Source organism: Acomys minous (genome assembly GCF_964271855.1).
Source record: "Acomys minous genome assembly, chromosome: 18".
Classification (NCBI taxonomy): Eukaryota; Metazoa; Chordata; class Mammalia; order Rodentia; family Muridae; genus Acomys; species Acomys minous.
In genome coordinates, this window is record NC_140501.1 from 40476644 (window position 1) to 40504265 (window position 27622).

General features: G+C 43.1%; 1 protein-coding gene across 5 annotated transcripts; it reads right to left on the bottom strand.

Moving 5' to 3' along the window:
- Window positions 1-825: 825 nt before the first annotated feature.
- Window positions 826-25552, bottom strand: MTRF1 (mitochondrial translation release factor 1). Of its 5 annotated transcripts, none has more exons than XM_084767945.1 (10): window positions 25393-25552; window positions 20243-20665; window positions 19138-19229; window positions 17309-17390; window positions 17014-17121; window positions 11514-11686; window positions 9290-9407; window positions 6644-6780; window positions 3536-3634; window positions 826-992 (listed from the first exon to the last, which is right to left on the bottom strand). In XM_084767945.1, the coding sequence occupies exons 1-10, from the start codon at window positions 25415-25417 to the stop codon at window positions 879-881; spliced, it is 1371 nt and encodes a 456-aa protein (XP_084624071.1). In that variant the 5' UTR covers window positions 25418-25552; the 3' UTR covers window positions 826-878. The 5 variants fall into 5 exon arrangements, with proteins under 5 accessions (XP_084624071.1, XP_084624074.1, XP_084624073.1 ...); XM_084767948.1 differs by having other exon boundaries at window positions 20243-20504; window positions 25308-25534; XM_084767947.1 differs by having other exon boundaries at window positions 25308-25534.
- Window positions 25553-27622: the final 2070 nt, after the last annotated feature.

The window sequence follows — 27622 nt, forward strand, 5'->3', positions numbered from 1 at the left end:
TATAGAGCAAGTTTCAGGGAAAGAAAAGTTTAAGTCCAGGCGTGGTGGTACACACTTTTAATCCCAGACCTCAGGAGACAGAGGCATGCAGCTCTCTGTGTTCTGGTCAATTCGGTTGAGCGGCAGTGCAGTGGAGCTGAGTTTGTAGCAGTTCAGTTCATGGAATTCAGAGACATTCTACAGAAAGAGTTTTATAGAAACAGGTTGAAAAGAGAGCAAGCTAGACACAGGTAAAGATAGAAAGAGCCAGCCAATCAGAACAGATTGCTAGAGTTAGTTTGAGGCCTGGCAGAGCAATTCAATCAGAATCTGAGAGAAGCCAGATTGAATCAGTCAGCTAGGAGAGGAGCTTGAGCCACAACAGCTGAGTTTAACCAGCCAGCCAGAGTTCAGAAAAAGCTAAAAAGGGATGGCTTATCCAGCAGTATCAGAGGCTGAAAACATTTTAGGCCTTGATTAGATTGTATGGAGGCTAGAAGCTTCCAGGACTAGGCCTAGGTTAGCAAACAGAGGCAGTAAGCCGTGGAGAGGACAGTTAACATCAGGTGAAGAAAAACTGCTTTTACACTGGGTGAGGTGGTGTATGTCTTTAATCCTAGAACCTGGAAGGCAGAGGCAGGAGGATCTCCATGAGTTCGAGGCCATCCTGGTCTACAGAGTAAGTCCAGGACAGCCAGGGCTACACAGAGAAACCCTGTCTCAAAAAACTAAATAGATAAATAAATAAACCTATGTCAGATGTGATTTTCATTCATTAAAGTGATTTGTATAAAAACTCTGTAGATACATCTATACTCTGAATATTCATTAAGACTTCCACACCTGTTTGTTTCTTGATCAAAGTCCATTTTATTTACATAATAATAAATAAGCTGCATTTATTTCACTGATTTAAGGCTTTCATCCAACAATTCAGCAATGGCCTCTTCATCTGCTGATTGTAGCAGTCTCTGAATTAGCTGATCCAGGCACTTCCCTCCATGTAAAAACTCCTGATAAGAAAGAAGGAGTTACTATCCAACCTTGGCATATGGTTTGGATCTCAGGTGTTTCCCAAAGGCTCATGTGGCAAATCCTAGGCCCCCAGCTTTTGTAAAGGGGCACTGTAAGCTCCAGGTGTGGTGACATGCACTCACCACCTGGCACTGTAAACTCCAGGTGTGGTGACATGCACTCACTACCTGGCACTATAAGCTCCAGGTGTAGTGACATGCACTCACCACCTGGCACTGTAAGCTCCAGCTGTGGTGACATGCACTCACCACCTGGCACTGTAAGCTCCAGCTGTGGTGACATGCACTCACCACCTGGCACTGTAAGCTCCAGGTGTGGTGACATGCACTCACCACCTGGCACTGGGGAGGCAGAGGCAGGCAGATCCCTGTGGTTCTGCCTAACTAGTCTAGCCTGATTTGTGAGTTCTGGGCCAGTGAGAGACCTTATCTCTAAAAGCAAGGTGAATGGAGTCTAAAGAAAGACACCAGAGGCTGATCCCTGGCCCTCATGTGAGCACTCCCGGATAGGTACAATCTAGAAGTCCTGTGTAACTGCAAAATAGTTTGTAATTTTGAAGGGATCAAAACTCTTTAGTTTGCAACACTCTTTTCTTTCTTACTTTGTTTTTCCTTCTTTCTTTCTGGGTTTTGTTTGTTTTGAGACAGGTCTTTAGCACAAGCTGACCTAGAACGTCCAATGTGGCAGAGGATAGCTTTGAACTTCTAATCCTTCTGCCTCCACCTCCCCAACAGCTTGTTTTTAAATAGTTCAAATGCCAAACAGGTGAATATAGTGAAGGAATTGAGGGATAAAGAAGGCAAATATAGCAAAATATTCACAATTTCTCAAGCCAGATATAGGCTATGTGGTATTCATTGCAAACAGATTATAGAGCTGAACAAGTTCAAAAATAAAGTTGAGAGAAAACATCTGTGAGTGATGACAGGGGGCAAAGGCTTTTTCATCTATATTTCCCTGTCATCCTCTCTCGCTGCAGAATGACTGCAGTGGTGTCTTCAAGTAGCCTTCCTGTGTAGATGTTTTGTGTGCTAGACTTGGGGTTAGTGAATTCATGTTTTCCTATTTTAGAACTCAGAATTGGCTCAGTGGACGCATGTTAAGGTTGGCATGTGGAACACGGAACACTGAGAGTTGTCACCACGTGCTCCTCTCTCTTGAGGAGTCTTAAAGTTGAATGTTAGGGAAATGTTCCCATATTTTGGGGTATCTTAATATATTTGTATTCTAAAGCTAACAGCATAGTGTAAAATATCAATTAAACTACAAATAGGAAGGGAAAGCACTATGATTCAATCTTAGAATTAATATTCAGGCTACAGAGGTGGCTCAGAGGTTAAGAGCACTGGTTGTTCTTCCAGAGGTCCTGTGTTCAATTCCCAGCAACCACATGGTGGCTCATAGCCATCTATACTGGGATCTGGTGCCCTCTTCTGGCCTGCCAGCACACATGCAGGCAGAGCACTCATATGTAAATAACTAAACTTTTATTTTTTATTTTTTTTTAAAGATTTATTTATTATGTATACAGTGCTCTGCCTCATGTACACCTGCACACCAGAAGAGGACACAAGATCATATTATAGATGGTTGTGAGCCACCATGTGGTTGCTGGGACTTGAACTCAGGACCTCTGGAAGATCAGTCAGTGTCCTTAACCTCTGAGCCATACCTCCAAAAATTTATTTATTTTATTTACTGTATATGAGTGCTTTATCTGCAGAAGAGGGTATCAGATTACATTATAGATGGTTGTAAGCTACCATGTGGTTGCTGGGAATTGAACTCAGGACCTCTGGAAGAGCAGGTGGCGCTCTTAACCACTGAGCCATCTCTCCAGCCCCCTAAACTTTTAAAAGATTCATACAACTATTACATGCTATGTACCTACTTAGAAGAATAAATACTATTTGGTGTCCAGTTATGATGGCACCACAAGCCGATTTCATTTTCGGAACTGAGTAAAAGGGATTCTACTCTTACCATTTATCATAATACCTTGGGCGTTCCCCTGGATTCCCCAGGGTGTTAGAGTTTTACAGGGCAATTTCTAGTGCTTAACTCTCAGAAGACACCGAGTCAGTGTCTGAGCAAGACAAGTAACCAAACATCATAGACTAATGAAGAAAGTTAAAAACCTAAGGAGAGCCGGGCATGGTGGCACACGCCTTTAACACCAGCACTTGGGAAGCAGAGGCAGGTGTATCGCTGTGAGTTTGGGGCCAGCCTGGTCTACAAAGTGAGCCTAGGACAGCCAGGGCTACACAAGGAAACCTTATCTCGAAAAACAAAACAAAACAAAAAAACAAAAGAAACCAAGGAGAAAGCTAGGCTTGGAGGTGCACACCTTTAACCGCAGCAGAGGCTTGGGCAGAGGCAGGCCGGTCTCTGTGCATTAGCTGGTTCTCACCTTCCACAGAGTGGATCCTGGGAGTGTGCTCTTAGCCAGTGAGCCACCTCTCCAACAGCCCCTCATTATATCTCTAACAAAGCAAAGGTACATAAAACATAGTAATATTACCTTAATGTCACGGACTTCATATGCTATCCTGTGGTCAGTGACTCTATCCTGGGTGAAATTATAAGTCCGAATTCTCTCAGACTGGGCTCTTGTTCCCACCTGTCCCATAACAAAAAGAAATTTATATTTTACATTTTAGAATTAAAAATTACAATATTTATAAAATCTTAATAAATTCCTTATACTTGACTTTCCTGTTTGAAGGGCTTAAGTATCTACTAAAACACCCTTATATCCACAGACCAAGACAAGAATAGGCAGGAGGTAATCTTAAAACTACAAGTTTGAGAGCCGGGTGTGGTGGTGCATGCCTGTAATCCCAGCACTCAGGAGGCAGAGGCAGGCGAATCTCTGTGAGTTCGAGGCCAGCCTGGTCTACAAAGAGAGTCCAGGACAGCCAAGATTACACAGAGAAACCCTGTCTCAAAAAATTAAAAAAACAAAACAAAAAACAAAAAAACTACAAGTTTGGGGCTGGGGAAGCAGCTTAGTGGGAGAATGCATGCTTACCCAGCAAAAGGCCCTGGCTTCCAGGCCAGCCCACCAGACAACAGACACCTGTGGAGAGTCTAGCACAGAATAAGAATAAATGCCTCTTTGATAGTTCAAGCTCCTTTAAAAATAAATTTTTAAAAATTTCTCTTTCCTTCCTTTTTAGGGTTTTTAATTTTTAAAAATATACTGTGCCTGGGGTGGAAAGATGGCTCGGCGGTTAAGAGCACTGACTGCTCTTTCAGAGGTCATGAGTTCAATTCCCAATAACCATATAGTGGCTTACAACCATCTATGATGTGATCTGATGCCCTCTTCTGGCCTGCAGATGTACAAGCAGGCGGAGCATTGTATACATAATAATAAATAAATAAATCTTTAATATAAATAAATATAAATATATATACTGTGCCCAGGTGGAGACCTGGCTCAGAGGTTAAGAGCATTGCCTGCTCTTCCAAAGGTCCTGAGTTCAATTCCCAGCACCCACAGGGTGGCTCACAATCATCTATAATGAGATCTGATGTCCTTTTTCTTTCTTTTTTTTGTTTTGTTTTGTTTTATTTTGTTTTGTTTTTTCAAGACAAGGTTTCTCTGTGTAGCCTTGGCTGTCCTAGACTAACTCTGTAGACCAGGCTGGCCTCAAATTCACATCGATTTGCCTGCCTCTGCCTCCCAAGTGCTGAGATTAAAGGTGTGCGCCACCACTCCCGGCTTGCATACTATACTTAATACTATAAATACATTAAACAAAATTCAAGAAGTACCAAACAGCATGAAATATAAAGTCGTTCTCTCTAAAAGGAACTTTTAATTGCCTGCTTTAGTTGTTGTCTGGGAGGCTTACTGCCTCCGTGTGCTAACCTAGGCCTGGTCATGGAAGCTTCTAGCCTCCGTACAATCTAACTAGGTGTAGAATGTTTTCAGCCTTTGAGACTCACCCTTTCTTGTTCTTACTGAGATCTGGCTGGCTGGTTCAACTCAGCTGTTCTGGCCCAAACTCTTCTCCCAGCTGACTTATTTCATCTGGCTTTTCTCTTAGACGGTGAATTGCTCTGCTTGGCCTCAAACTAACTCCAGAAATCTGCTCTAATCTCCTGGCTCCTTCTCATTCTCTGGCTCATTCAGTCTTCACCTGAGTTCTCTCTCTCTCTCTCTGCAACCTATGGCCCTATTACTATCTCAGTAAGACTGCCTCCTCTCTCTCTCTGAATTGACTCCTGAAAGTAGCTTCCCCTTCCTTTCTCTTCTCTTGAAGGTGTGTATCCTATTGTCAAATCTTTCTCTGAGCTAGGCATGCCTTTAATCCCAGCACTTGGGAGGCAGAGGCAGGTGGATCCCTGTGAGTTTGAGGCTAGCCTGACCTACAGTGAGAGTTGAGGACAGCCAAGACTACCCAGAAAAACCCTGTCTCAAAAAACCAAAAACAAACAAACAAATCTTTCTCTGAAACATCCTCTTTTTTTGTTTTTGTTTTTCAAGGCAGGGTTTCTCTGTGTAGCCTTGGCTGTCCTGGAGTTGCTTTGTAGCCCAGGCTGGCCCTGAACTCACAGAGAGATCTGCCCGCCTCTGGGATCATATGTATGAGCCACCATGCCCAACACTTGCGCTCTCTGTCTTTCTGTCTCTCTGTCTCTGTCTCTGTCTCTGTCTCTGTCTCTGTCTCTGTCTCTGTCTCTGTCTCTCTCTCTCTCAAGATTTATTTTTTATTACATATACAGTGTTCTGCCTGCTGAGCCATCTCTCCAGCCCCAATATGTCACCTTTTCTGCCACTCAATTAAACATCACTTTCAAACATGGATGCTTCCTTCTACAAACTAACTTTACCTTCATTGTTTGGGATTAAAGACATGTACCACCACACCTGGACCTGAGCTTTTCTTTACCTGAAACTTGCTCTATACCAGGCTGGCCTTGAACTTAGATAGACCTGCTTGCCCCTGTCCCCGTAGTTTGCATTTCAGCTGATCACACAGACCCAGAAGGTCTTTGGATGTGATCTCTTGCCAGAGCAGCCATGTTCTGAATTTAAATTCCTCTACAATTCCCTCTTTTTAATCTTTATCCCCAGACTCCAGCAACAAGCTCCCTTCCTTGTTTCAGGAGCGTCATTTATGTTTGATTCATACAGAGTTGTAATAAAAACCACAGGCCTTTAAATGTCTGAACATCTTCTAATTTCCTGCTGGTTTTAATCCCAGTGCCTCACGCCATCTACTTCCTGCACTCAAGAGGCAGAGTTCAGAGGCCAACCCGGTCTACAAAGTGAGTTCCAAGATAGCCAGGACTACACAGAGAAACCCTGTCTTGAAAAACCAAAACCAATGCCAAAACCAAACTAAACAAAAAACAACCAATTTCATTTTAAGAAGTCACAACATAAATACTGCAGGGAAACAAACAGCAAATACTTCTGTGTTTTCATTCACTCCTTGGGAGACTGCCGTGCCTACATGCAATCATACCGCCCGAGGCTGCTGGCATTTAAATAGTCCTTATTTATGAATAAGCCCATTTTCCTACGTTCTGAGACGCTCCGCTCATGTAAGGGCACACCGCATTGTCTACACAAAGCGACTTTCCTACAGTGCTGCGATTGTTACGCTTGTCTTACCTGCAGTTTCCTAGCATTCTGTTGCTGACTCTTGTCTTTCTCAATGATCTGTTGGTAGAGTCTAGCTCTCAGCACACGCAAAGCTATTTCTTTATTTTTTAGCTGTGATCGTTCCTGTTGACACTCTACTACCAGTCCTGAAAAACAACCAGAGGTAAACCGTCCATTGTCATTTCCAAAGGTCAAAGAAAGAAGAAAGGAGGACTATTTTATATATTGTTTGTTTGTGACTGGGTCTCACTGAGTAACCTGGTTGGCCTTTAACTCACAGTCTGTCTATGCCTTAGGAGCTGTGGATTTAAAGTCACAGAACACCACACCTTGCTGACGAACAGTTTAGAGGGAAAGATTAATCATGGAATTTGGCAAAAGATGAACAACAGCTTAGAGTTAGCAACTTTAGAAATCCTTGGTAATAGCTCTAGGTGCCTTCTTAGATTCTGAAGCCTAAATGAGATATCTCAGCCTTTACTGTTCTTTTTTTCAAGGTACTCACTCTGTAGTCTTATGTAGCCTGGAACTCACTATGTATACGAGGCTGGCCGTGAACCCACAGGGATCTGCCTGTCTCACCTCTACCTCCCAGCTAAGTTCTGGCATTAAAGACGTGTGTCACTATACCTGGCCTTTTTTCTTTTTCTTAACAATGTCTCCCTATGCAGTTCAGGCAGTCCATAAGCTGGTGATCCCACAGCAGCCTCTCAGGTGCGGGGCGTACAGGAGCGTGCTGTGAGGTGTGGCTCTGAGACCCTTCAGATGAAAAGGCTGAAGCAGCAACTGTTGTAGTTACTTGTGCTCTCTGAACATTTCTTCTTTTTTTCTCACCCAGGTATTTCTCCCGGAGTAACCTACTACTATCCTCAGGGAGTGCTGACCCACCTCACTCCTACTCAGGCAGCACTTGACCTTTTCTCTTTCAGTCACAAATACAGAAAAGTAGACTAATGCTGAAAATGAGCTTTACGTAAGTCTGTGAATATGTTCAGTGATAGAGCATTTGCCCAGCTAGCATGAGTAAAGCCTGGGAAGCCATTCTTGGCATCACTTCCACCACTCAACTCTGTACCCCCAACACAAACACCAAGTGCTGTGCCCCCCGTGGTCAGAGGCCTTTGAGTGAGAGGCAGATGTGAGACACACAAGAAGGTGCTGGGAACTGCGCTCCAGTGCGAGGTCTTAACTTCACTGGACTCTTCTCTCCAGCCCTGGCTTAGCATTTGAGACTGCCTGATGGCCAATCATGAGGACCAGCATTTGGATCCTAGCAGCCATAGAACGAGTCAGGTGTCCTCACAAACACCTGCAACTTCAGCTCTCTGAGATCAGATTCCTTCTGACCTTTATGCATACAGAAACATGCACACATGCATACACTTGGGTGCGCGCACGCGCGCGCGCACACACACACACACACACACACACACACACACACATACACACGCAAGATTATTTTGTTAGTAATTTAAAAAGAAATGAAAATGTTAAAAATAATTTGTTTTAGTGGCCGGGCATGGTGGCGCACGCCTTTAGTCCCAGCACTTGGGAGGCAGAGGCAGGCGGAGTGATGCAAGTTCAAGGCCAACCTGGTCTACAAAGTGAGTCCAGGACAGCCAAGGCTACTCAAAAAACAAACAAAAAAAATTTTTTTTTAGTCTGAAGCATAATAATAACTGAGCACATAGCAAGTGGCTAAGAATAGTCTGCACATACAGTAGCTGTCCTGTAAAGTCTTTTGACCTGCTGAGGCTTACCTTACTTTGCAACCATTTATAATTTTCACCCAGTGATAAAACTAGGTATTGATGCATTTCTCAGAATGTATCACTCTTGTGAGACAATGCATTTAAAATCACCTTAATGAATTAAAAAAAAAAAACTTATAGTTTATCCCAGTGAGCAAGTGGCCAGTACCCAGGCCAGCATTAACGCAGCAGAGCTTCATGGCACTAGTGGTAATCTACAGGACAACAGAGGATCTGAGCAATGGCGTGTCCATGCTGCCTCTCTCTTCCCCTGGGAACTGGACTGGAGCACTGCTCACGGAGCCCCATGGTCCAGCATAGCCAAGCACCTTTCCTGCACAGATACACTCACCTCCTGCATCCTTCAAAAGAGGAACTGCTTCCAAGCAGAAGGAGAAAGCAGATGCAACTGGTACATCAGATCCACATTGTCATCTTTAAAATTTTTGTGCAAAGAACCGTAAACTACTATGGACCATGTCCTCTGAGGGCTAGCTAGTTAGTATGTAAAGGGAGGAAAAGATGAAAGGCTGAATGAGAAAGGCTCCCATAGGCTCATATATTTGACTGCTTGGTCCTCATTTGGTGGAACTGCTTGGAGAGGATTAGAAGGCGTGGCCTGATTGGGGAGGTGTGTCACTGGGGGTGGGCTTGATGCTTTCAGGGCCCACACCACACCACTCAGTTAGCTCTCTGCCTTGTGCCGGTAGATCAAGACACAAGCTCTCAGTTTCTGCCCCAGGGCCATGCCTGCCTGCTGCCATGCTCCCTGCCTTGATGGCCATCAACTGCCCTCTGCAACCATGAGCCCCAGACCAGACATTTTCTTTTATAAGTTGCCTTGATCATGGTGTCCTATCTCAGCAACAGTAAGTAACAAAGACATGAGCAAAGTCTTGCTCACCCGTAGGGATGTGGACAAGCCTCACAGCACTGTCTGTTGTGTTAACATGCTGCCCTCCTGCTCCTCTGGCTCGAAATGTGTCTACTCGCAGATCCCTGGGATCCACTTTCACATCGACCTAGGACAACAGAATAGCGCATAAGTGAATTCACAATCCCACAGACACTTTACTCTGAGATTTTCCCCCAAAACCAAACTATTTATGTAAACCATGAATTTAAAAAAATTAAAGGAAGATACCAAACAGATAACCATAAAAGACTTATTTCCACCACTACCAACACCAGCCCAACCCAGCAGAGACAGGGGTCTTTGTGTATCTCTGGCTGTTCTGCAGCTCACTCTGTTAACCAGGCTGGCCTTGAACTAAAAGATCCCAGAGATCCACCTGCCTCTGCCTCCCGAGTGCTGGAGTTAAAGGCGTGCACCACCACCACTTGCCTAACTAAACAACCTATTTCCATGAAATGCTCTTATATTTTTGAGGCGATGGGGGTTAAGCCTAGGGCAGTAGGCATGCTAGGCATGGCGTCTACCTTTGAACTTGACCACTTAGAGGATGCAGTGTTGAAGCCCTGACTGAGAATGGTGTGCGATCACTGAATTACGTAATCTCTGATCACCACTGACGATCTCATAGTGATTCCGAACATAAAAATGTCTACAGTGCACTTCACTGATTCTCGTTAGTTCCAGGTTCCCTGTTCAGAAACTTACCTACTCATGAGGTCTCTTTCTATGCCATGCCACCCTGACCGTGAAGCCCTGGAGCTGCTCCCCAATCTCACATAGATAGCCAGACAGGATGATGTCCTACCCTCTTGTCTCGGCTCTCACAGCCAGAGACGGACAGGGAGGAGCAGGGCGGGGTGGGATAAAGAAGGGTCGACCTGGGTGAGTTACAGGGTTTAGCCTCAGTGAGTGGAGAGCCGTACTAACCACTTCTCCGCGGCTCTTTCTCTCTTGTAAAGCAAAGGAAACTGATGCAGCAGATGGGCTACTTTAAACTGCGGGGGGTATGTGTGTGTCCATGAGTGGGTGACTTGCAGTACTGAGGGAATCTTAAGCACTGCCCCAAAGGCTTCCCTCCCCGCCCTCCTCCATGTGTACTTATTGGTGAGTCACATTAACCACCCTCAACTTTATTTGAAAAGGGGATCTGAGAAGATATAATTGAGTTCAAGCAAAGATTACAGGGCTGATGAGCGGGCTCAGCAGGTAAAAGTATGTGCTGCCGAGGCTAAAGGCTTGAGTTTGATCCCTAGACCCACACGGCAGGAGAGAGCTGAGCCCTGGACTGTCCTCTGACTCCCATGTGCATGCTAAGGCATACTTGTGTTCATGCACCTACAGACACACAAGTTAAATAAATGCACATAAAAACATTTTTTTAAAAAAAAGATCCTACTATATTTTCCAGCTAGACTCTAAATACAATCATAAGAGTCCTTCCAGGACGCGAGGACTCCTCTGCTTAAACAAGACCACGTGAACTCAAAGCAGAATCTAGAGCTGAGCAGCTTCGAGCCAAGAGAACACCCAGAGCTGCTTGAAGCTGGAAGACAAATGAAGGATGCGGTCCCTTCAGAGATCAGGACCACGCAGCCACCTTGATTTGGGACTGTTTGCCTCTATGACTGTGAGAATACATTATTGCTGTTCTTATTATATTTGCGTGTGTGAGTGTGTGTGTGTGTATGCGTGTCTGTGTGTACACACCATGGAGTGCCTGTGGAAGTCAGAGGACAACTTGCAGGAGTAAGTTCTCTCCTTTCTATCCTGCATGTTCCATGGATTAAACTCAGGTCATGAGACTTCACAATGAGTACCTTTGTCTACTGAGCCATCTCACCAGGCCCTGTGACTTCTTTTTAAATTAAATAAAATAAACAAAACATTGTGGGGATAGTAAGGGAATTTACCCTGGAAAGAGTTAAACATTCTTAATAAAGACTATTAAATTCGCCAGACATGGTGGCACATGCCTTTAATCCCAGCACTCGGGAGGCAGAGGCAGGTGGATCTCTGTGAGTTTGAGGCCAGCCTGGTCTATAAAGTGAGTCCAGGACAGCCAAGGCTATACAGAGAAACCCTGTCTCAAAAAAAAAAAAAAAAAGACTATTAAGTTTAATTGTCAACCATGAAACCAGACTTTTCTAGAAGGCCAGGCTTCTCAGCACAGTCTACATGGCGTGGCCAGATTCACGTGCCCTGGTGAAGTTACCTCATCTGGCTGTGGAAGGACAATGACTGACATTGTTCCTGTGTGAATGCGCTGCATCCTTGATGACAGGCCCACCTCCGGGATCCGCTGGACTCGATGGATCCCACCTTCAAACTTCAAATGCTTATAGACACTGTCACCGGAAATGCGGGCCGCTGCGTGATGTAGTCCACCTGGGGAAGAAGATTCAGAAATATGAGCAGAGTCTACTTTGAAAAAGATTAGGACTGTAACTATCCTTAATCTAAGGCCTGGCTGTCAGTATAGCACCTGAAATGGGAACAGGAAATAGATATAAACTATATTATCCCAATATAGAATATAATAATATATAAAGTGAAACAAAAAAGTCAAGAATAAACAAATAGCCAAAACACTAAAAATGTAACATTTATGTAATTCCTGATTGTGTCATGGTTCTTCTTGCTATAGGTAGTTTATTATTTATATGTGTAATAATATAAATATGTAAAAAATAAAAAATGGTTAAGAAAAAGTCAAGAGTAATACTTATGGTTATCTCTGAGGAGTTGAGTAACAGTGCATTTTGTATCTTTTTTTTTTTTTTTTTTTTTTTTTGAGATAGGGTCTTGCTATGTAGCCTAGGCTGGCCTTAAACTCACAATTTGGCTTCTGCCTTTCAAACGCTGGGGTTACAGCGGCACATAACACCTATGACACCAGGCTTGTACTTTTTAGATTCCATCTATCTATGAACTCTTACTTTGTAAGAATAAAAAAAATGCCATTAAGAAAAAAGGAATACTGGGACATTATCTGCATTGAATTACCTGTAAAATTGTAGGCAAGTATGTGTCATACATTAGAAAATGCTCGATAACACAATTTCATATTATTGAATATATTTAGCCCTTCTACATTTCAGGAATTAATTAATACTTACCAGTGATGTGGAGATTATCACACACACAAAAACCCTGGTGCTTAGGCTCTAAACGCCACACACATACCCGCCAACAATACCAGATACAAAGGGGCCAATAAGATATCTCAGCAGGAAAAGGCACTTCCTGCCAAGCCTGGTGACCTAAATTCCGTCCCTGAGGATCCAAGTGGGAGAGAGACAACTCACTCCTGAAAGCTGTCCTCGGACCTCTCCATGGACCCCTCTCCCTCTCCTCCCAAAATAAAAGAAGGTAACAAATATATCCAGGAATATACAGAGATAGAAAAGCACACGATGCAAATGTGTAATAGAGTTCCTTCGCCTGCCACCTGGGCCTCCCCAGGCCCTTCCAGTCAGTCCTCGCCCTTCCCTAAGAGTGCCCCCGTCTAACTTCTGTTGTGTGACAGAAAACAACTTAGGGAAGAAAGGGCTTATTTTATCTCGTAATTCCCGACTGGCCTATCACTAGGGAAGTTGAGGTGGGAAGCTGAAGTAGCTGTTATATCTACAGTCAAGCGAAGAGAATAGTGTGCATGTGCGTCAGGTCCGGCTGCTTTCTCTATCTTCCACAGTCCAAGGTCTAGAACCAGGGGACGGTGCCACCCACCTGCAGGCTGGGTCTTCCTCCGTCAATTAGACCATCACCTACACACATGCCTGTAGGCCGCCTAATGGAGACAGTCCCCCACAGAGACTCTTCCTAAGCACTTCTAGGCTGTCGGGTTGGCGTTTTAATCATTACAGTGAGTCGGCACATGGTCACTTTTACTACTTCACTATATCTGTATGTACCTGGCTGTCTCCCTTAGGCATTATGGAGTAGTCTTTTCTGTTTAAAAACAATAACTCAGTAGCAAAGCTCATGCTTAGCCATGCAGTGTCTTGGGTTCAATGCCCATCACTCCTAGTCTCAGGGGATGGCTCTTAAGTGTCTCTCTCTCTCTCTCTTTTTTTTTTTTTTTTTTTTTCCTTTTTGGTTTTTCGAGACAAGGTTTCTCTGTGTAGCCTTGGCTGTCCTGGACTCACTTTGTAGATCAGGCTGGCCTCGAACTCACAGTGATCCTCCTGCCTCTGCCTCCTGAGTGCTGGGATTACAGGCGTGGGCCACCACGCCCGGCCTCCCCTTAAGTCTCTTAATCCCCACGTTCTTTAGCCATTTCTTTCACTCCTACTCATTATTGAGGAACTATTGGGCAGCTGGCCTACAGAAGTGCTAATGGTCTAGTTTAGTTGACTGCATACTCGTGTGTGTGTGTGTGTGTGTGTGTGTGTGTGTGTGTGTGTGTGTGTGTCTATTTATTTATATGTGCATTAGAATTTTGTTTACATCTTTGTGTCAGATCCCCTTGAACTGGAGGTACTGACAGTTGTGAGCTGCCATGTGGGTGCTGGCAATTGAACCCAGGTCTTCTGGAAGAACAGGCAGCACTCTTAACTGCTGAGCCATCTCTCCAGCCTGACTGCATACGCTTGCTGCAAGTCAATCTGTTCTGTTGCTGAGACTTGGCAGTAGGGTCCAGAGACTGAATCAAACATTAGCTTGAGCCCTTGGCAAGATTACAGGAGACATGTGATGTCGGGATCTGAGGGGGCCAATGAGATGGCCCAGGGGGTAAAAGCATTTGCTGCCGAGCCTGATGACGTGAGTTGGGTCCCTGGGACTCCCATGGTAGAAGGAGAGAGCTGACTCATGCAAGCTGTCTTCTGACCCCCACATGCACACTGTGGTACACATGTTCTGACCCCCACATGCACACTGTGGCACACATGTTCTGACCGCCACATGCACAATGTGGCACACATGTTCTGACCGCCACATGTACACTGTGGCACACATGTTCTGACTGCCACATGTACACTGTGGCACACATGTTCTGACCGCCACATGCACAATGTGGCACACATGCACACACACACACACACACCCTGCAAATATTGGTCTAGACATAGACAGCTTCCTTTTTGGTTTTTCAAGACAGGATCTGCCTCCCTCCCAAAGTGCTGGAATAAAGGCGTGGGCCGCCACTCCCCACCTCTTATCAACCTTTATGCTGAACTAAATGTTATAAAACACTCTATAACATTACTGAATGTTATAAAGCAGTCTTATCGTTTCTTTTTTACTCATCAGTTAAAACAGGTTATTTATAAAGAGACATCTGCCAGGTATGGTGGCACATGCCTTTAACCCAACACTTGGGAGGCAGAGGCAAGTGACTATGAGTTAAAGCTCAGCCTAGTCTATGTAGTGAGTTCCTGGGCAGCCAAAGGGGCACAGTGAGACCTTGTCTCAAAAAAAAAAAAAAAAGCATCAACTATAGTAATAAAAAAAAATATACCTATCTTACCTTGTCTACAGCTTGAAAGCCAGTGACACAATTACACAATTATATGGGAAAGGCTAAGTGCTTGATTGACATTACTCATATTTTATATGAATCCCAATATGGGTCCTTTACTAGTCTTGCCAATATAGCAGTACTCTTAAAAAACAAAAAACAATACAATGAATGAGGTCCCTTTAACCATCCAAAAATAATCAATTATTTTTAATTAATTTATTAATAGTGCACGTGCAGAGTGGTCAAGCCATGAGACTGATGTGGAGGTCAGAGGAACCCTTCATGGCGGAGGTTCTCTTCACCTACCCCAGGCCTCCCAGGCCTTTACCAGGTAAAGAAGCTAATATGCCTCAGTGAACACATGATATAAAAAACCTGACAGTCCCATTCAGTGCACTACGGTCATACTATAAAAGACACCCAGGGATTGAAACAGAGTGCGGTCACGGCCAATTTAAATTTCCTACCTCAACTTCACATTCTTTTAAAAGTATTCCTGCTGCCAGGCATAGTGGCACGCTCCTTTAATCCCAGTATTCCAGAGGCACAGGCAGTTGAATCTCTCTGAGTTTGAGGCCAGCCTGGTCTACATACTGAGTTGTAGGATAGCCAGGGCTATGTAGTAAGAACTAAAAAAAAAAAGAAAGGAAGAAATAAAAGCTTATCCCCCCGAGCCCATGCTCTTTACTTCATGTCAAATACAAACATTTGAATTTATATAAACTGGAGAATCCTACAACTTTTCTGTAAAAAATAATAGAGCCAGTATCAGGCTGACTGAATTTCAATCAAATTCCTTTCTTCCTAGTTATACGCAGTCAGCTGTCTTACATAACTTGTCCGTGCTTTGGTTCCCGTAAGTTGTATATCACCACCACTACCACGTCTGTGGGCTACACAAGTAACAGAAGAGCTATGCATCACTCTGACTACCTGGCCAGTGCATATAACGGCATATGACATTTGTTTAGTTCATCTACTTATCAAGAGACTTTTGCAGGGGTAAACTGAAGCATATTTGGAGCATTAAATACAGTGTTGACATTTTGCTGTGAAGCTGAGATCATCTACTGGGCTCCCTGAACCAGTATGTCATCTTCTGAAAGGAAAGGCTAACAGGATCCCTGCTACCTAAATTTCAATATGGCTGAAGAGTTGCTATACACTAGAGAAAGGTAGAGAAAGGTACTGCTGGACTTGCCAGTCTGTACCAATCACAGTTTACCAATATAGCATACTGATTTCCCCCTGCTGTTTACCTTAATTAAGCCTTTTATCCTACTTCGATTTTCTAGTTTATCACTAAAAACCTTTGTGTCTACCACCATGTAGTTCTGTGTTACTCAGAAGACAGGACCTTCGGGCCATCTTCTGATTATATTTTATCAGTACTACTATTTTTTAAAGATTTATTTATTTATTATGTATATAGTGTTCTGCCTGCATGTATGCCTGCACACCGGAACAGGGCATCAGATCTCATAGATGGTTATGAGCCGCCATGTGATTGCTAGGTATTGAACTCAGGACCTTTGGAAGAACAGTCAGTGTTCTTAACCTCTAAGCCATCTCTCTAGCCTAGTACTACTATTTCTAAAATTTAAAAAGCTTACATGTGGGGGCTGGAGAGATGGCTCAGCGGTTAAGAGCACTGGCTGCTCTTCCAGAGGTCCTGAGTTCAATTCTCAGCAACCACATGGTGGCTCAGGACCATCTGTAATTCCCTCTTCTGGTGTATACAAAAACAGAGCACTCATATGCATAAACCAAATAAATAAATCTTTAAAAAAAAAAGATGCAGTGAACTGCTTTAAAAAAGATAAAAATAAAAATAAAAATCTTATATGTGTAGTGTCTTGCCTGTCTGTCTGTCTGTTACTACATGCATGCCTGGTGCCCTCAGTGGCCAGAGAGGGCAACAGATCCTCTGGGACACGGGTTACAGATGGAGGGGAGTTGTGGCTCTCCATGTGGGTGCTGAGAATTGAGCCTGATCCTCTAGAAGAGCAACTAGCGCCCTTAACCACGGGGCCATGTCTCCAGCCCTTCCATTGTATGTTATGAGGGGTTTTGTGTGTTGGGGTTTTGTTTGTTTTTGTTTTGGTATAGTTTTTAAGCTTTACATTATTTTTTATCTCATATTTATTGAGACGGGGTCTCACTATGTATGTTTGCCTAGGCCAGAATCAATATGTAGAGCAGGCTAGCCTCAAACTCAGAGATTTGCCTGCCTCTGCCTCCATATGCTTACCATAATCTGCTGGTGCATAATTCAGCAGCTCAAATGTCCAGTGTTTATAGTATGAATAATTCTGGTACATATCAAATATTTCTCGGGTAAATTGTTGGCAGATATCACCTAAAATAAAACACACAAGCTATTCAGTAAGCACAAATATTAAAGCACACTGCCCTAAGGTATGGGCACTCAGGGAATGAGTGTTTCCTAAACTAAGCACATGCGATGGGCTTGCAAGGGACGGCGATGTCAAGACAACGCAAAAGTCAGTTGTCAAAACTCATGTACAGTAACTGACTCTTCTGACCTCCGGTGGTTCTTCCAGATGTCACCTCTAAAATGACGTCACTTCCATCGTGCTTCTCCTTTGGCACTAGGTGCTCCAAAAGCTGGAAAAGAAGGAAAATGCAATCACTAATGTTTCTTTTCCTTGGTATATTATTACTTGAAATTCAATCAAAGCCCTCAAAACATCTTTTAGAAGTCAGTAGTTAACAAAACCATGTAATATCCCAAGGAGGCAAAAAAAAAAAAAAAAAAAAAAAACCAACAAACCAAACCCATAGCCTAAGCAATCCAATGAGCTAGTCAGTTCATATAACAATGAAGTCACTTATCTGAGCCTTTTCTGCAATGTTATCAGATTATCTTAATTTTCTAAAATGAAGTTAATTATGATCAAAGCCCTGAGTGTTCCATCCATCTTTGTTAGATTTTGCCTCTTAAAATTGGTTCTAAACACTGGCGTCTTTCATCTGATGAATGAAGCAAGGCTTTAAAATTCTTCATTACTCCAAATGAAGACTTTTGACATATAATTATATATTCTCCCCTGCCATAAGTGATGGTCAGCACTATGTCATACCTTGTATTCTTGGTGAGGTCATTCTGTTTAAAGACTATATTAAGGGGATTCAAAGCAAGAGTCAAATAGCTTCTCACGTGTGACAAGAAAGGGGAGGCGGTTCCTAGGTTACCAATAAAGTTTCCCTCTTAGGAAGGATAGGAGAACAACCTGATTATTAAAAGGTCTTTCAAGTCAAACTAAGTCTACCTGCATGTCATGACTCTCCTCCCCACTGCCGTTTTCTAAAATCCTCCATCTTGCTAGAAATGACAGCCCGTGGGAGAGACTGCTGACTGTCAGGTTTCTGTTTTGCCTTTGGTTCACTGGTGATATCTCTACACAGCCTTCTGTGTTCTCAAAACCCCTCTGAATCCCACAGTAAGAAAGCTGAAGCGACAGTGATGACAGCGGAGGGAACCATGGCACAGGACACTATGGTCTCCATTGTCTTTGAAAAGCAAACCACCTACAGAGCCAAGAGGGACACTCTATAGAATCTGCCCTTTTCTATCTAGACTATGGGCTGAAGCTGACACAGTGTCAGGAAGCCTTAGAGTCCCCAGCATGCCAACGCCTTACTAGTTCTAACTAAAGGTACACTCTACACTTAGATTTATTCTATCATATTCAGCATGCAAGTTTCCAACCTAACACAATCCATGAACCTATTTATTCCCAACCCTTAAAACCATCTGAATTGTCTCCATGGTGACCACATTTCTTTTTAAGGGTTTACTCATTTATTTTTATTTCTGAGTGTGTCCCCACTGCACACACATGCCATGCAGAGGTCAGAGGGCAACAGTTAGTTCTCTCCTGTCACCTTGTGTGATGCATCAGGTTGTAGGCAGGGTGTATACAGAAGCACCTCTATCTGCTGAGGCATCTCACTAGGTTCTGGAATTTTCTTACTAGAGTATTATGTTTTCTTGCCTGACAAACCAACAGATTTAGCTATGATTTTTCTCTTCCTCTGGGAGTCCAAATTCGTTGACACCTCAGTTTCTCTTCCAATGATCCATTAGCAAATTATACTAAATATAGCTTAATTACTCACTGTGTTAAAAGAACAATGCTGGGAGCACAGGCCTTGCCTGGTCTACAAAGCGAGTCTTGGACAGCCAGGGCTACACAGAGAAACCCTGTCTCGAAAAACAACAAACAAACAAACTAACAAAAAAAGAACACACTGCTGGGGAAGTTATTTTGAGCATCAGAGCATATTCTAGGAAGAAAACTATTCCTTCAATATTAGCATTACTGAGATTAGTCTACCGTCTGAAACATACCTCACTGTACAGTAAGTTGATCTTTTCATCAATGATTTGCCTTTCTTCTGATACAAGTTCTTGCAATTGCTTTTCATCTTGTTTATTTAGACCTAATATCAGCATCAGAGATAATAGGAAATTCTTTAAAATTCTCATAGAGGAAATATTACATAACTGCCTCACGTATGTCTTCAAAGTTTTTCATTTGTTTTTGTTTTTGTTTTTGTTTTTGAAACAGAGTCTCACTATGTACTCTAGGCTGGCTTTGACCACCTTGTCTTCCTGTCTCAGTCTCCTACGACTCTGCCTCTGGTGGGGGTTGTCCCTGAAGATGCTGTGGCTGGTGGAGAAACAAACTGTGAGGCAAGAAGGAAATCTGGTTCAGCATGACTTAGTTAGCCAGGCTGGTCCCAACTTCTGGAGGCTCACACCAGGCCAGGTTACTTTAGACACAGTTAAATACAGTGCAGGTTTGGAAACAAGTTTCCTAGTAACAATTCTCCCAATTCCATGTGAATAACAAAGCCTAAGGTGTAGCTGGGTGTGGTGGCGCACGCCTTTAATCCAGCACTCAGGAGGCAGAGGCAGGTGGATCGCTGTGAGTTCAAGGCCAGCCTGGTCTACAAAGCAAGTTCAGGACACCCAAGGCTACACAGAGAAATGCTGTCTCAAAAAACTCAAAACAAGAAAACAAAAACGAAACCTTCAGGCGTGACTACACTGAAACGGCCTCTACCATGACCGTGACTCTATAGCTTAAGGACTTGGTGTAGTCTCTAAGACAATGTGGAGGTCACCAGGCTGTAGAGTGCACGTGACACATTATTCTCTCATATGACATCATACAGGCCCTTCGAAGGGAGATGAGCTAACATCGTGCATTCCTTTATGTAGAACAATGCTCAGTAAATTACAACGATATCAAGTCTCCTAGACTCTCAACCGCTAGGTAAGTACCGTGAAGAGCCTGAACTCTTAGTAGCTGAAATTCGTCCAACACTGAGTGAGTATGTAGGCCTCTCCTTACCAAGAACTGAGCTTATTCTCTGTAGGCTTTTAAAAAGACAGAGCTCAAAGTTTAATCAGTTACACACTTATACACACACATACGTCTTTTACCTACTTTCGCACATTGACTCTAATTCTTCAATGGCTTGCACGGCTTCCTGAATTTCCTGATAAACAGTTGCAAGTGGTGCCAACTCAGCGTGCCTTCTGTGTGAGGCCCTCCGGTCTCCTTCGTTCGCAGAGACATCCTGTACACACTGGTCAAGGGCTTGGTACTCTTTATTCAGGTCTTCCATGTACTTCTGTAGGGCTTTATGTTTCCAAAGCATCCTTGCGTCTTGATGGCAGTAGCTCCTGGACCAACTCTTACTCAACAGCTGATGGGGAATGCAAAGCTTGTTTTGTCTAAAATCCCACAGCCGTGTGTCAAGACTTATCTGTTTAAACTGCTGACAGTGGAAGATGTGTCTCTCGGGGTAAGCTCTCAGAGACAGAGTCCGAAAAAGCCAAATACACAGGGGACGATGCATCTCAGCAGCTGCAGTGTGAGATACAAATTGTAAACACAACTCTAAAGATACAAGTATAATAAAACTAGGAGTTTCAGAGAAACCTTTAGTTCATTGCCTCCTTTAGCTCCAAAGACAATCAAGAGCAGATAGAAACACACATGCACACACACATACACACACACACACACCACATTTTTTTGTTGTTGTTGTTTGAGACAGGGTCACTCTGTGTAGCCTTGGCTATCTTAGACTCTATTTGTGCACCAGGCTGGCCTCGAACTCACAGCGATCCACCAGCCTCTGCCTCCCTAGTGCTGGGATTAAAGGTGTGCGCCACCACACCCAGCCCCACACCCCACATTTTTAGTTTTAGTTTTTATTTTGTTTTGTTTTGAGACAGTCTCACTGTGTATCTCTTGCTGCCCTAGGACTGACTCTGTAGACCAAGATGGCCTTAAACTCAGAGATCGCCTGCCTCTGCCTCCCAAATGGAAGGATTAAAGAGGAATGTCACCAAGTTGAATCCACAAAAATTCTCAAAACCTCTAAATAAATACTATATTAAAACAAGTGAGAGGCTGGCGAAATAACTGCACGAATAGAATAAAAGTGCCAACAGGTAAGTCTGACTACCTCGGTGTTCAATCCCTGGGACACACACGATGGAAAGTGAGACCTGACTCTTGAGAATTATTCACCTGCACACACCAACACACAAGCACACATACACACCCTTTTTTTTTTTTAAAGCAAAAGAAGCGGCCTGCCGGGCAGTGGTGGCACACCCTTTAATCTGAGCACTTGGAAAGCAGAGGCAGACAGATTGCTGAGTTCGAGGCCAGCCTGCTGGTCTACAAAGGGAGTCCAGGACAGGCAAGGCTACATAGAGAAACCCTGTCTTTAAAAACCAAAAAGAAAAAATTAAGACCCAGTACTTGGGAGGCAGAGGCAGGTGGGTCTCTGTGAGTTCAAGGCCAGCCTGGTCTACAAAGTGAGTCCAGGACAGCAGGAGCTCTGTGTAACAGAGAAACCCTGTTTAAAAAAAAAAAAAAAGAAAGAAAGAAAAGCAAGCAAGCAAGCAAACATGTAACCTTACATATATAACCCAAGGCAAGTAAGTAGGAATAAAACCAGCAAATGCAGCACCAGGGGGTTAACACAATTTTAACTTTAAATGAGTGTATAAATAAACTCTTTAAAATAACTGGCCTGTGATGGCACATGCTTTTAATCCCAGCACTCAGGAGGCAGAGGCAGGTAGATCCCTGTGAGTTTGAGATTAGTCTGGTCTACAGAGCTAAATTTTAGGACAGCCAAGGCTACACAAAGAAACCCTGTCTTGAAAAACAAAAAACAAACAAAGCTATAAAATAATGATGCAATCTTTAGGTGGTACATAGTCATAGATTTCTGAAGATTGAGGAAAATATTAACATCTCATTCATTATCTAGTCTGATTTTTATAAAGGGGTCTAATTGTACAGCCTGGGCTGGCTTCCAACTGGGGAACTCCTGCTTCACCCTCTCAAATGCTGGGTCACAAATGTAGGTTAACATGTCTGCTTAAACTTAAGCAAACAATTTCATTATATTTATTAATTTATTTTTAAACATTTATTATTACTATTAGAGAGCGAGAGTGTGTGTGTATGTCTCTGTGTATGTGGTTAAACTTAAGCAAACAATTTTTCTGTATTTATTAATTTATTTAAAGATTTGCTTATTTATTTTTTATATAGAGTATTCTGCCTGCATGTGAGCCAGCAGGCCAGAAGAGGGCAATAGGTCTCATTATAGATGAGCCACCATGTGGTTGCTGGGAATTGAACTCAGGACCTTTGGAAGAACAGACAGTGCTCTTAACCGATAAGCCATTTTTCCAGCCCTTATTAATTTATTTTTAAACATTTATTATTACTATTAGAGAGCGAGAGTGTGAGTGTGTATATGTCTCTGTGTCTGTGTTGTGGGGGCAGGGAGGAGGGAATTAGGGATTGACCCCAGAGCCTTGCATATACTAGGTAAGCATTTTGTTTTAATTGTTCAACTTCAGAACATTGAGATTCCAGAGAAAGTCAGGTAACACCATCACAAGTATTCACCCATTGGATAGAGGCAGAGCTTGTATTATAACACAGGTTGTTGATTTCAAGATCAGGGTTTTTCATTCTCAATCCTGTGGTCACTTCCTAAGGATGCTTCTCTCTCAGCTGAGAACCTAAAGGAAGAAACCCTCAAATATTAAAAGACCAAGTTAACAGGGCTGGGGAGGTGGCTCAGCACTTCAGAGCACTGGCTGCTCCTCCAGAGGGCCTGAGTTCAATTCCCAGCAGCCACATGGTGGCTCACAGCCATCTGTAATGGAATCTGATTCCCTCTCTGGTGTGCATGGAAATAGGGCACTCATATGCATAAAATAAATAATGATTTCTTTAAATTTTAAAAAAAGACCAAGTTAACAACAGTAGGAGGATCTGGTGGGGGGGAAAGGGGACAATGATGGTATTTTATTAACTGAAAAAAACCCCAGGTTATAAAACAGTACAATCTCTGTTTTCAAAACAAAATTCTACAATATATGAGGAAAAAACAGATAAAGAATATTGTCTTAGTTACTGTTCTCTTACTGTGAAGAGACACCATGACCAAGGGAACTTATAAAAAGAAGCATTTAGCCAGGTGTGGTCGCACACACCTTAAATCCTAGCACTTGGGAGGCAGAGGCAGGTGATCGATGTTGAGTTCCAGGCCAACCTGGTTTACAAAAGGAGTCCACGACAGCCAAGGCTACACAGAGAAACCCTGTCTCAAAAAAAAAAAAAAAAAAAAAAAAAGGAAGAAGCAGCAGCATTATTTAATCAGGGGCTTGCTTACAGTTGACAGCATGGGGGGGTGGTGGCAGGTTAGCATGGTGCTGAGATCTCAAGTCTGATCTGAAAGTTGTAGGCAGAGATTGGGCCTGACATGGACTCTTAAAACTTCAAAGCTCACCCCCAGTGGCAACAAGATCACACCTCCTAATCCTTCCTGAACAGTTCCGCTAACTAGGGACCAAACACTCAAATATATGAGCCTATGGTGATCATTCTCGTTCAAAACACGACATATATTTTAAAAGAAAACAAACAAACAAAAACACATCAAAAGGAAGTCACCGGAGTTGTGGGATGACAGACGCCTTTTAAGTTTTCCTACTTTCCCAAGTCTTTTACACACTACACATTATGTTCACAATTTTAACAGAGGTAAATAAGATTAGCAGGCTGGGGAGATTTTTGACAGGTAAGAGCACTTGCTGCTCTTGCAGAGGACCAAGGTGGCCACATAGTGGCTCACAGGTGCCTGTAAATCCAGCTCCAGGAGACTCATCTGACACCCTCTTCTTGCCTCTGCCTGGGCACCAAGCGTGCATGTGGTACATGTAGTCAGTCACACACACACACACACACACACACACACACACACACACACACACGCAAACATTTCAAAATGACAGATTAGGTGAAATTGGCTCTATACAAAAATTATCTGTTCTTCCCTCAAATAATCAAGAGCTAACAGAAGAATATAATAACTTCATTGAGCATGAAGGAGAAGAGATTTCTAAGAAAAAATTTTGTTGTTGTTGTTGTTTTAAGAAAAATGTTTTGCCTCCTGAAATTAAAACTGGAAGTGTCAAAATTTAGCAGAATGGCATGGGGATGTAGTTCAGTGGTAGACCACTTGCCTAACATACTCAAGGCCTCTGATTTGATCCTTAGCACAACAATTTACCAGAAGCAGCCTTTACAAAGAAGCGTTGCTGCTGTGCTGGGCAACACAGTTATATATAAACCTCTTGGATCTGTAAGTCAAACTTAGCATTATCATTTTAAGAATTAAATATTCAGAAGATTCAGCATTCACTGGGTTCTACTAAAAGATTTAGCATAACAAATCATAGCTGAAGCCAGGCGTGGTAGCCTGTGCCTTTGATTCCAGCACTCGGAGAGGTGGGGAGGAGCAGAGGCAGGAGGATCTCTGTGAGTTCGAGGCCAGCTTGGTCTGCAAAGCAAGTCCAAGACAGCCAAAGCATCACAGAGAAACTTTGTCTCAAAAAACCAAAAACCAAAACAAAACAAACCATAGCTGAAATTGGGTTGTATAACAATGCACAAATGCCCAGCATCCACACATTTAACACTCCTCCAGAAGTTTCTATGCATCTTTATACCTAGATTTGAGTGTTATTTGACGGTGGAAAGAATAAACGGATGGCGCTTTTTTTTTTTTTTTTTTTTTTTTTTTTTTTGGTAATAACAGCTCTGGCTAAATTTTGCATTTTAGGAGCAGCCTTGGAACAAGTAACTATCAAGGTCAAACATCTTAACGTTAGTTTCTAAGGTTATGTAAACCTAGAAAGGGCAAGGCTTCAAGTTCACCCCCCACAACCCAGTATTACTCGACATTTTAAGAGCAGTTTTCAGTTTCTGGCATGTTAAAAGTGACACTAAACGGGCGCCAGGAGCACAATGTGAAAACCATATTGTGTAAGTCAGTATTATACGGAGTCTATACGGAAGTTAACACAAGTGGACTGTTGGGAAAAAAATTTTTAATCCCCTTAAGGCCAAGAAAGAATTGTGAATACCTATGTAAAAGAAGAAAAACGACGTTCTTGTTTCTTACTGATAACTGAACCTTCTGTGCCCGAAACATCTCAGCTTATGGTACTGCAAGCACGGTCATTTCCAGGCTATTGCTTCCGGGTTACCGTTTGTATGTGGCTCCTCCTCCATTTTGACGCTTCTTGTAGGGTAGTGGTCCTTAGGTGTCCATAACAGTAAACAAGAATGAAGTGATGAAGTGGGAAAGAGACTCCCTTAGAAGAACAGCGCGCTGAAGTTATTTGAAACTGACTCCCCGGAGGTGTGCTGTCCAGAGGGAGCCCGAAGGGAGCGACTGGCTGTTGATCTAACCACGGAATCCTGGGAGTTGTAGTTTTATCCTTCGCCAGGCCTCCTTGCTCCCTGCCCAAGCCCTTTTTCTCCGTCTTCCTTCCTAAGTTTAGGTATTTCAGTTACTTTCAAAGACAAGCAAGATTTTTTTTCCTAACTTAAATATTAAATCGTAAATATGTTATAGGTGAAATCACAAGAATTTCTTTACGTGTTACCAACCCTTAAAGCAGTAGTTTCTGAGTTACTAACACCCAACCCCTCAATGCCCACCCTCCACCCCCCATGCTCAATTCCCATGACCTACAGTAGGTTGTTTACAGCTGTATTACGATCAGCTCCACCCAAAAAGACACGCATGGTATATACTCACTTATAAGTGGATTTTAGCCCAACATAGAGGTCCTCTGAGAAACTCCACCCAGCGGGGGATAGGGACAGTTACCAGAAACTCGAAGCTGGACACTGGGCAGTGCTGAGAGTGTAGCTTGGCCTTGCTAGGCCACAGAGGATGAGATTATATGCAGTACAGAAGACACTGGATAAGCTGAGGTCAGACACTAGGGGAGGATGGCTCCCCTTTCTAATGACTAGGGGAGGGAGGGAGAGGGGTGAGAGGGGGGACGGGATCCGGAGTTGATGAGGGAGGGGTGGGATTGGGAGGTGTTGAGGGAGGGGGCTGCAATTGGGATGTAAAGAATTCAAACTGCAGAATAAGTAGGTAACTTAAATTGCTAATCCCACTACATGGGAATAGCTCTGAGACTGGCTGAGAGACGAATGTCTATGCATCGAGAAGACTTCATGTTGGTCAGAGGTTCTCTGTGATGTATGACTGGAGGCCATTCATAGTACGGCATGAAGGAAGATTTGCAGATATCTTCTGCTCATACAGTGAGCAGAGAATCAGCCTTAATTACTCTGTACACCCCCCGCATACCTCATACAATTATAATGTTAGAACCGTATAATGATCATGAGAAATTATGTCTTCAGAACAAAAGAACCAGACACTGACACTGGATGAAACCTGACAGAATCCATTCCGCTCAGCATGCTGCATGCTGACATCTGTATCCTCCTTGTTCCAGCGCCAGGCGCCTCAGCTGCTCAGAATTGGACAGCTTCCAGGACAGCGCTTTAGAAAGCTTCTGATGCCGATTGGGCCAGCATTTCAGTCTGTCCCACACAGAACTCCTATTAAGCATCGAATCTCTCAACATTTAGAAACTGGACCACAAATCTAATCCCTGGCTTGCTTAACCATTTCCCCCATTTTGGAGGGCTCCTTCTAAGGTATTATTTGCCCCAAATCAGCCTGAAGAAACCTTAAGAGAATGACATCCCATTTCTTCTAAAGGGGGTTCGGTAAGTTTCTGTTTGCTCTCTGGGTCTATAAATGCTTATTTTCATCAGGAAGTGGTTATAAGTTATTGTTGGTCTTATACAGAGAGAAAACTAGGTTGGACTCAGAGACATCTCTCTTTTCCTTTATCTTTCTCTCATAGGTAAGGAGATAAGAGCTGAAAAGAAAGAAAGGGGGATATAGAAATATAGAGGGAGGATAGAAGAAAAGGTAGATAATTGACCCTATTTCTTTGTTACTCACAAAGAAGATTATTTTTAATTCATTGGTATAGAATTTTATATATTGATGCAAATCATGGTTATGTCAAATACTAGTCTAATTTTATCACAAGAATATATATCCTAGGTCTAAAAGATACACATGATTCTATAGATATATAAGGTAAAATAGTTAAATAAGGTCTTCAAACGCCTCAGAGACCTACAGAATATGGCATTTAAAGATGTTTTCCTTATCCTAAAGATTCTTTAACTCCTGGCAACACCTAGCCTGCCTCAAAGAAGATGATCAACATCAAAGAACCTTCCTATGGAGTTGGCTTCAAATATGGCAAACAAGCCACTGGGCAAAATGTCCTTGTTCCTGCCACAGACTGAATTCTGCCTAAAAATGGGCAAGCTTAGATGCAGGTAGAGTCGATGGCCAAACTCTGCCAAGACAGGGTAAGCAAGTCCTCG

Excerpts from the sequence above, each read along its gene's own strand:
- MTRF1 (XM_084767945.1), bottom strand. The coding sequence starts at position 25,417 with ATGGAGGAGGAGCCACATACAAACG. Across the intron at positions 11,687-17,013 it reads TTATGCACCAGCAGATTATG|GTGGACTACATCACGCAGCG; the intron begins GTAAGCATATGG and ends CTTCTTCCCCAG. Across the intron at positions 993-3,535 it reads ATGAAGTCCGTGACATTAAG|GAGTTTTTACATGGAGGGAA; the intron begins GTAATATTACTA and ends CTTTCTTATCAG.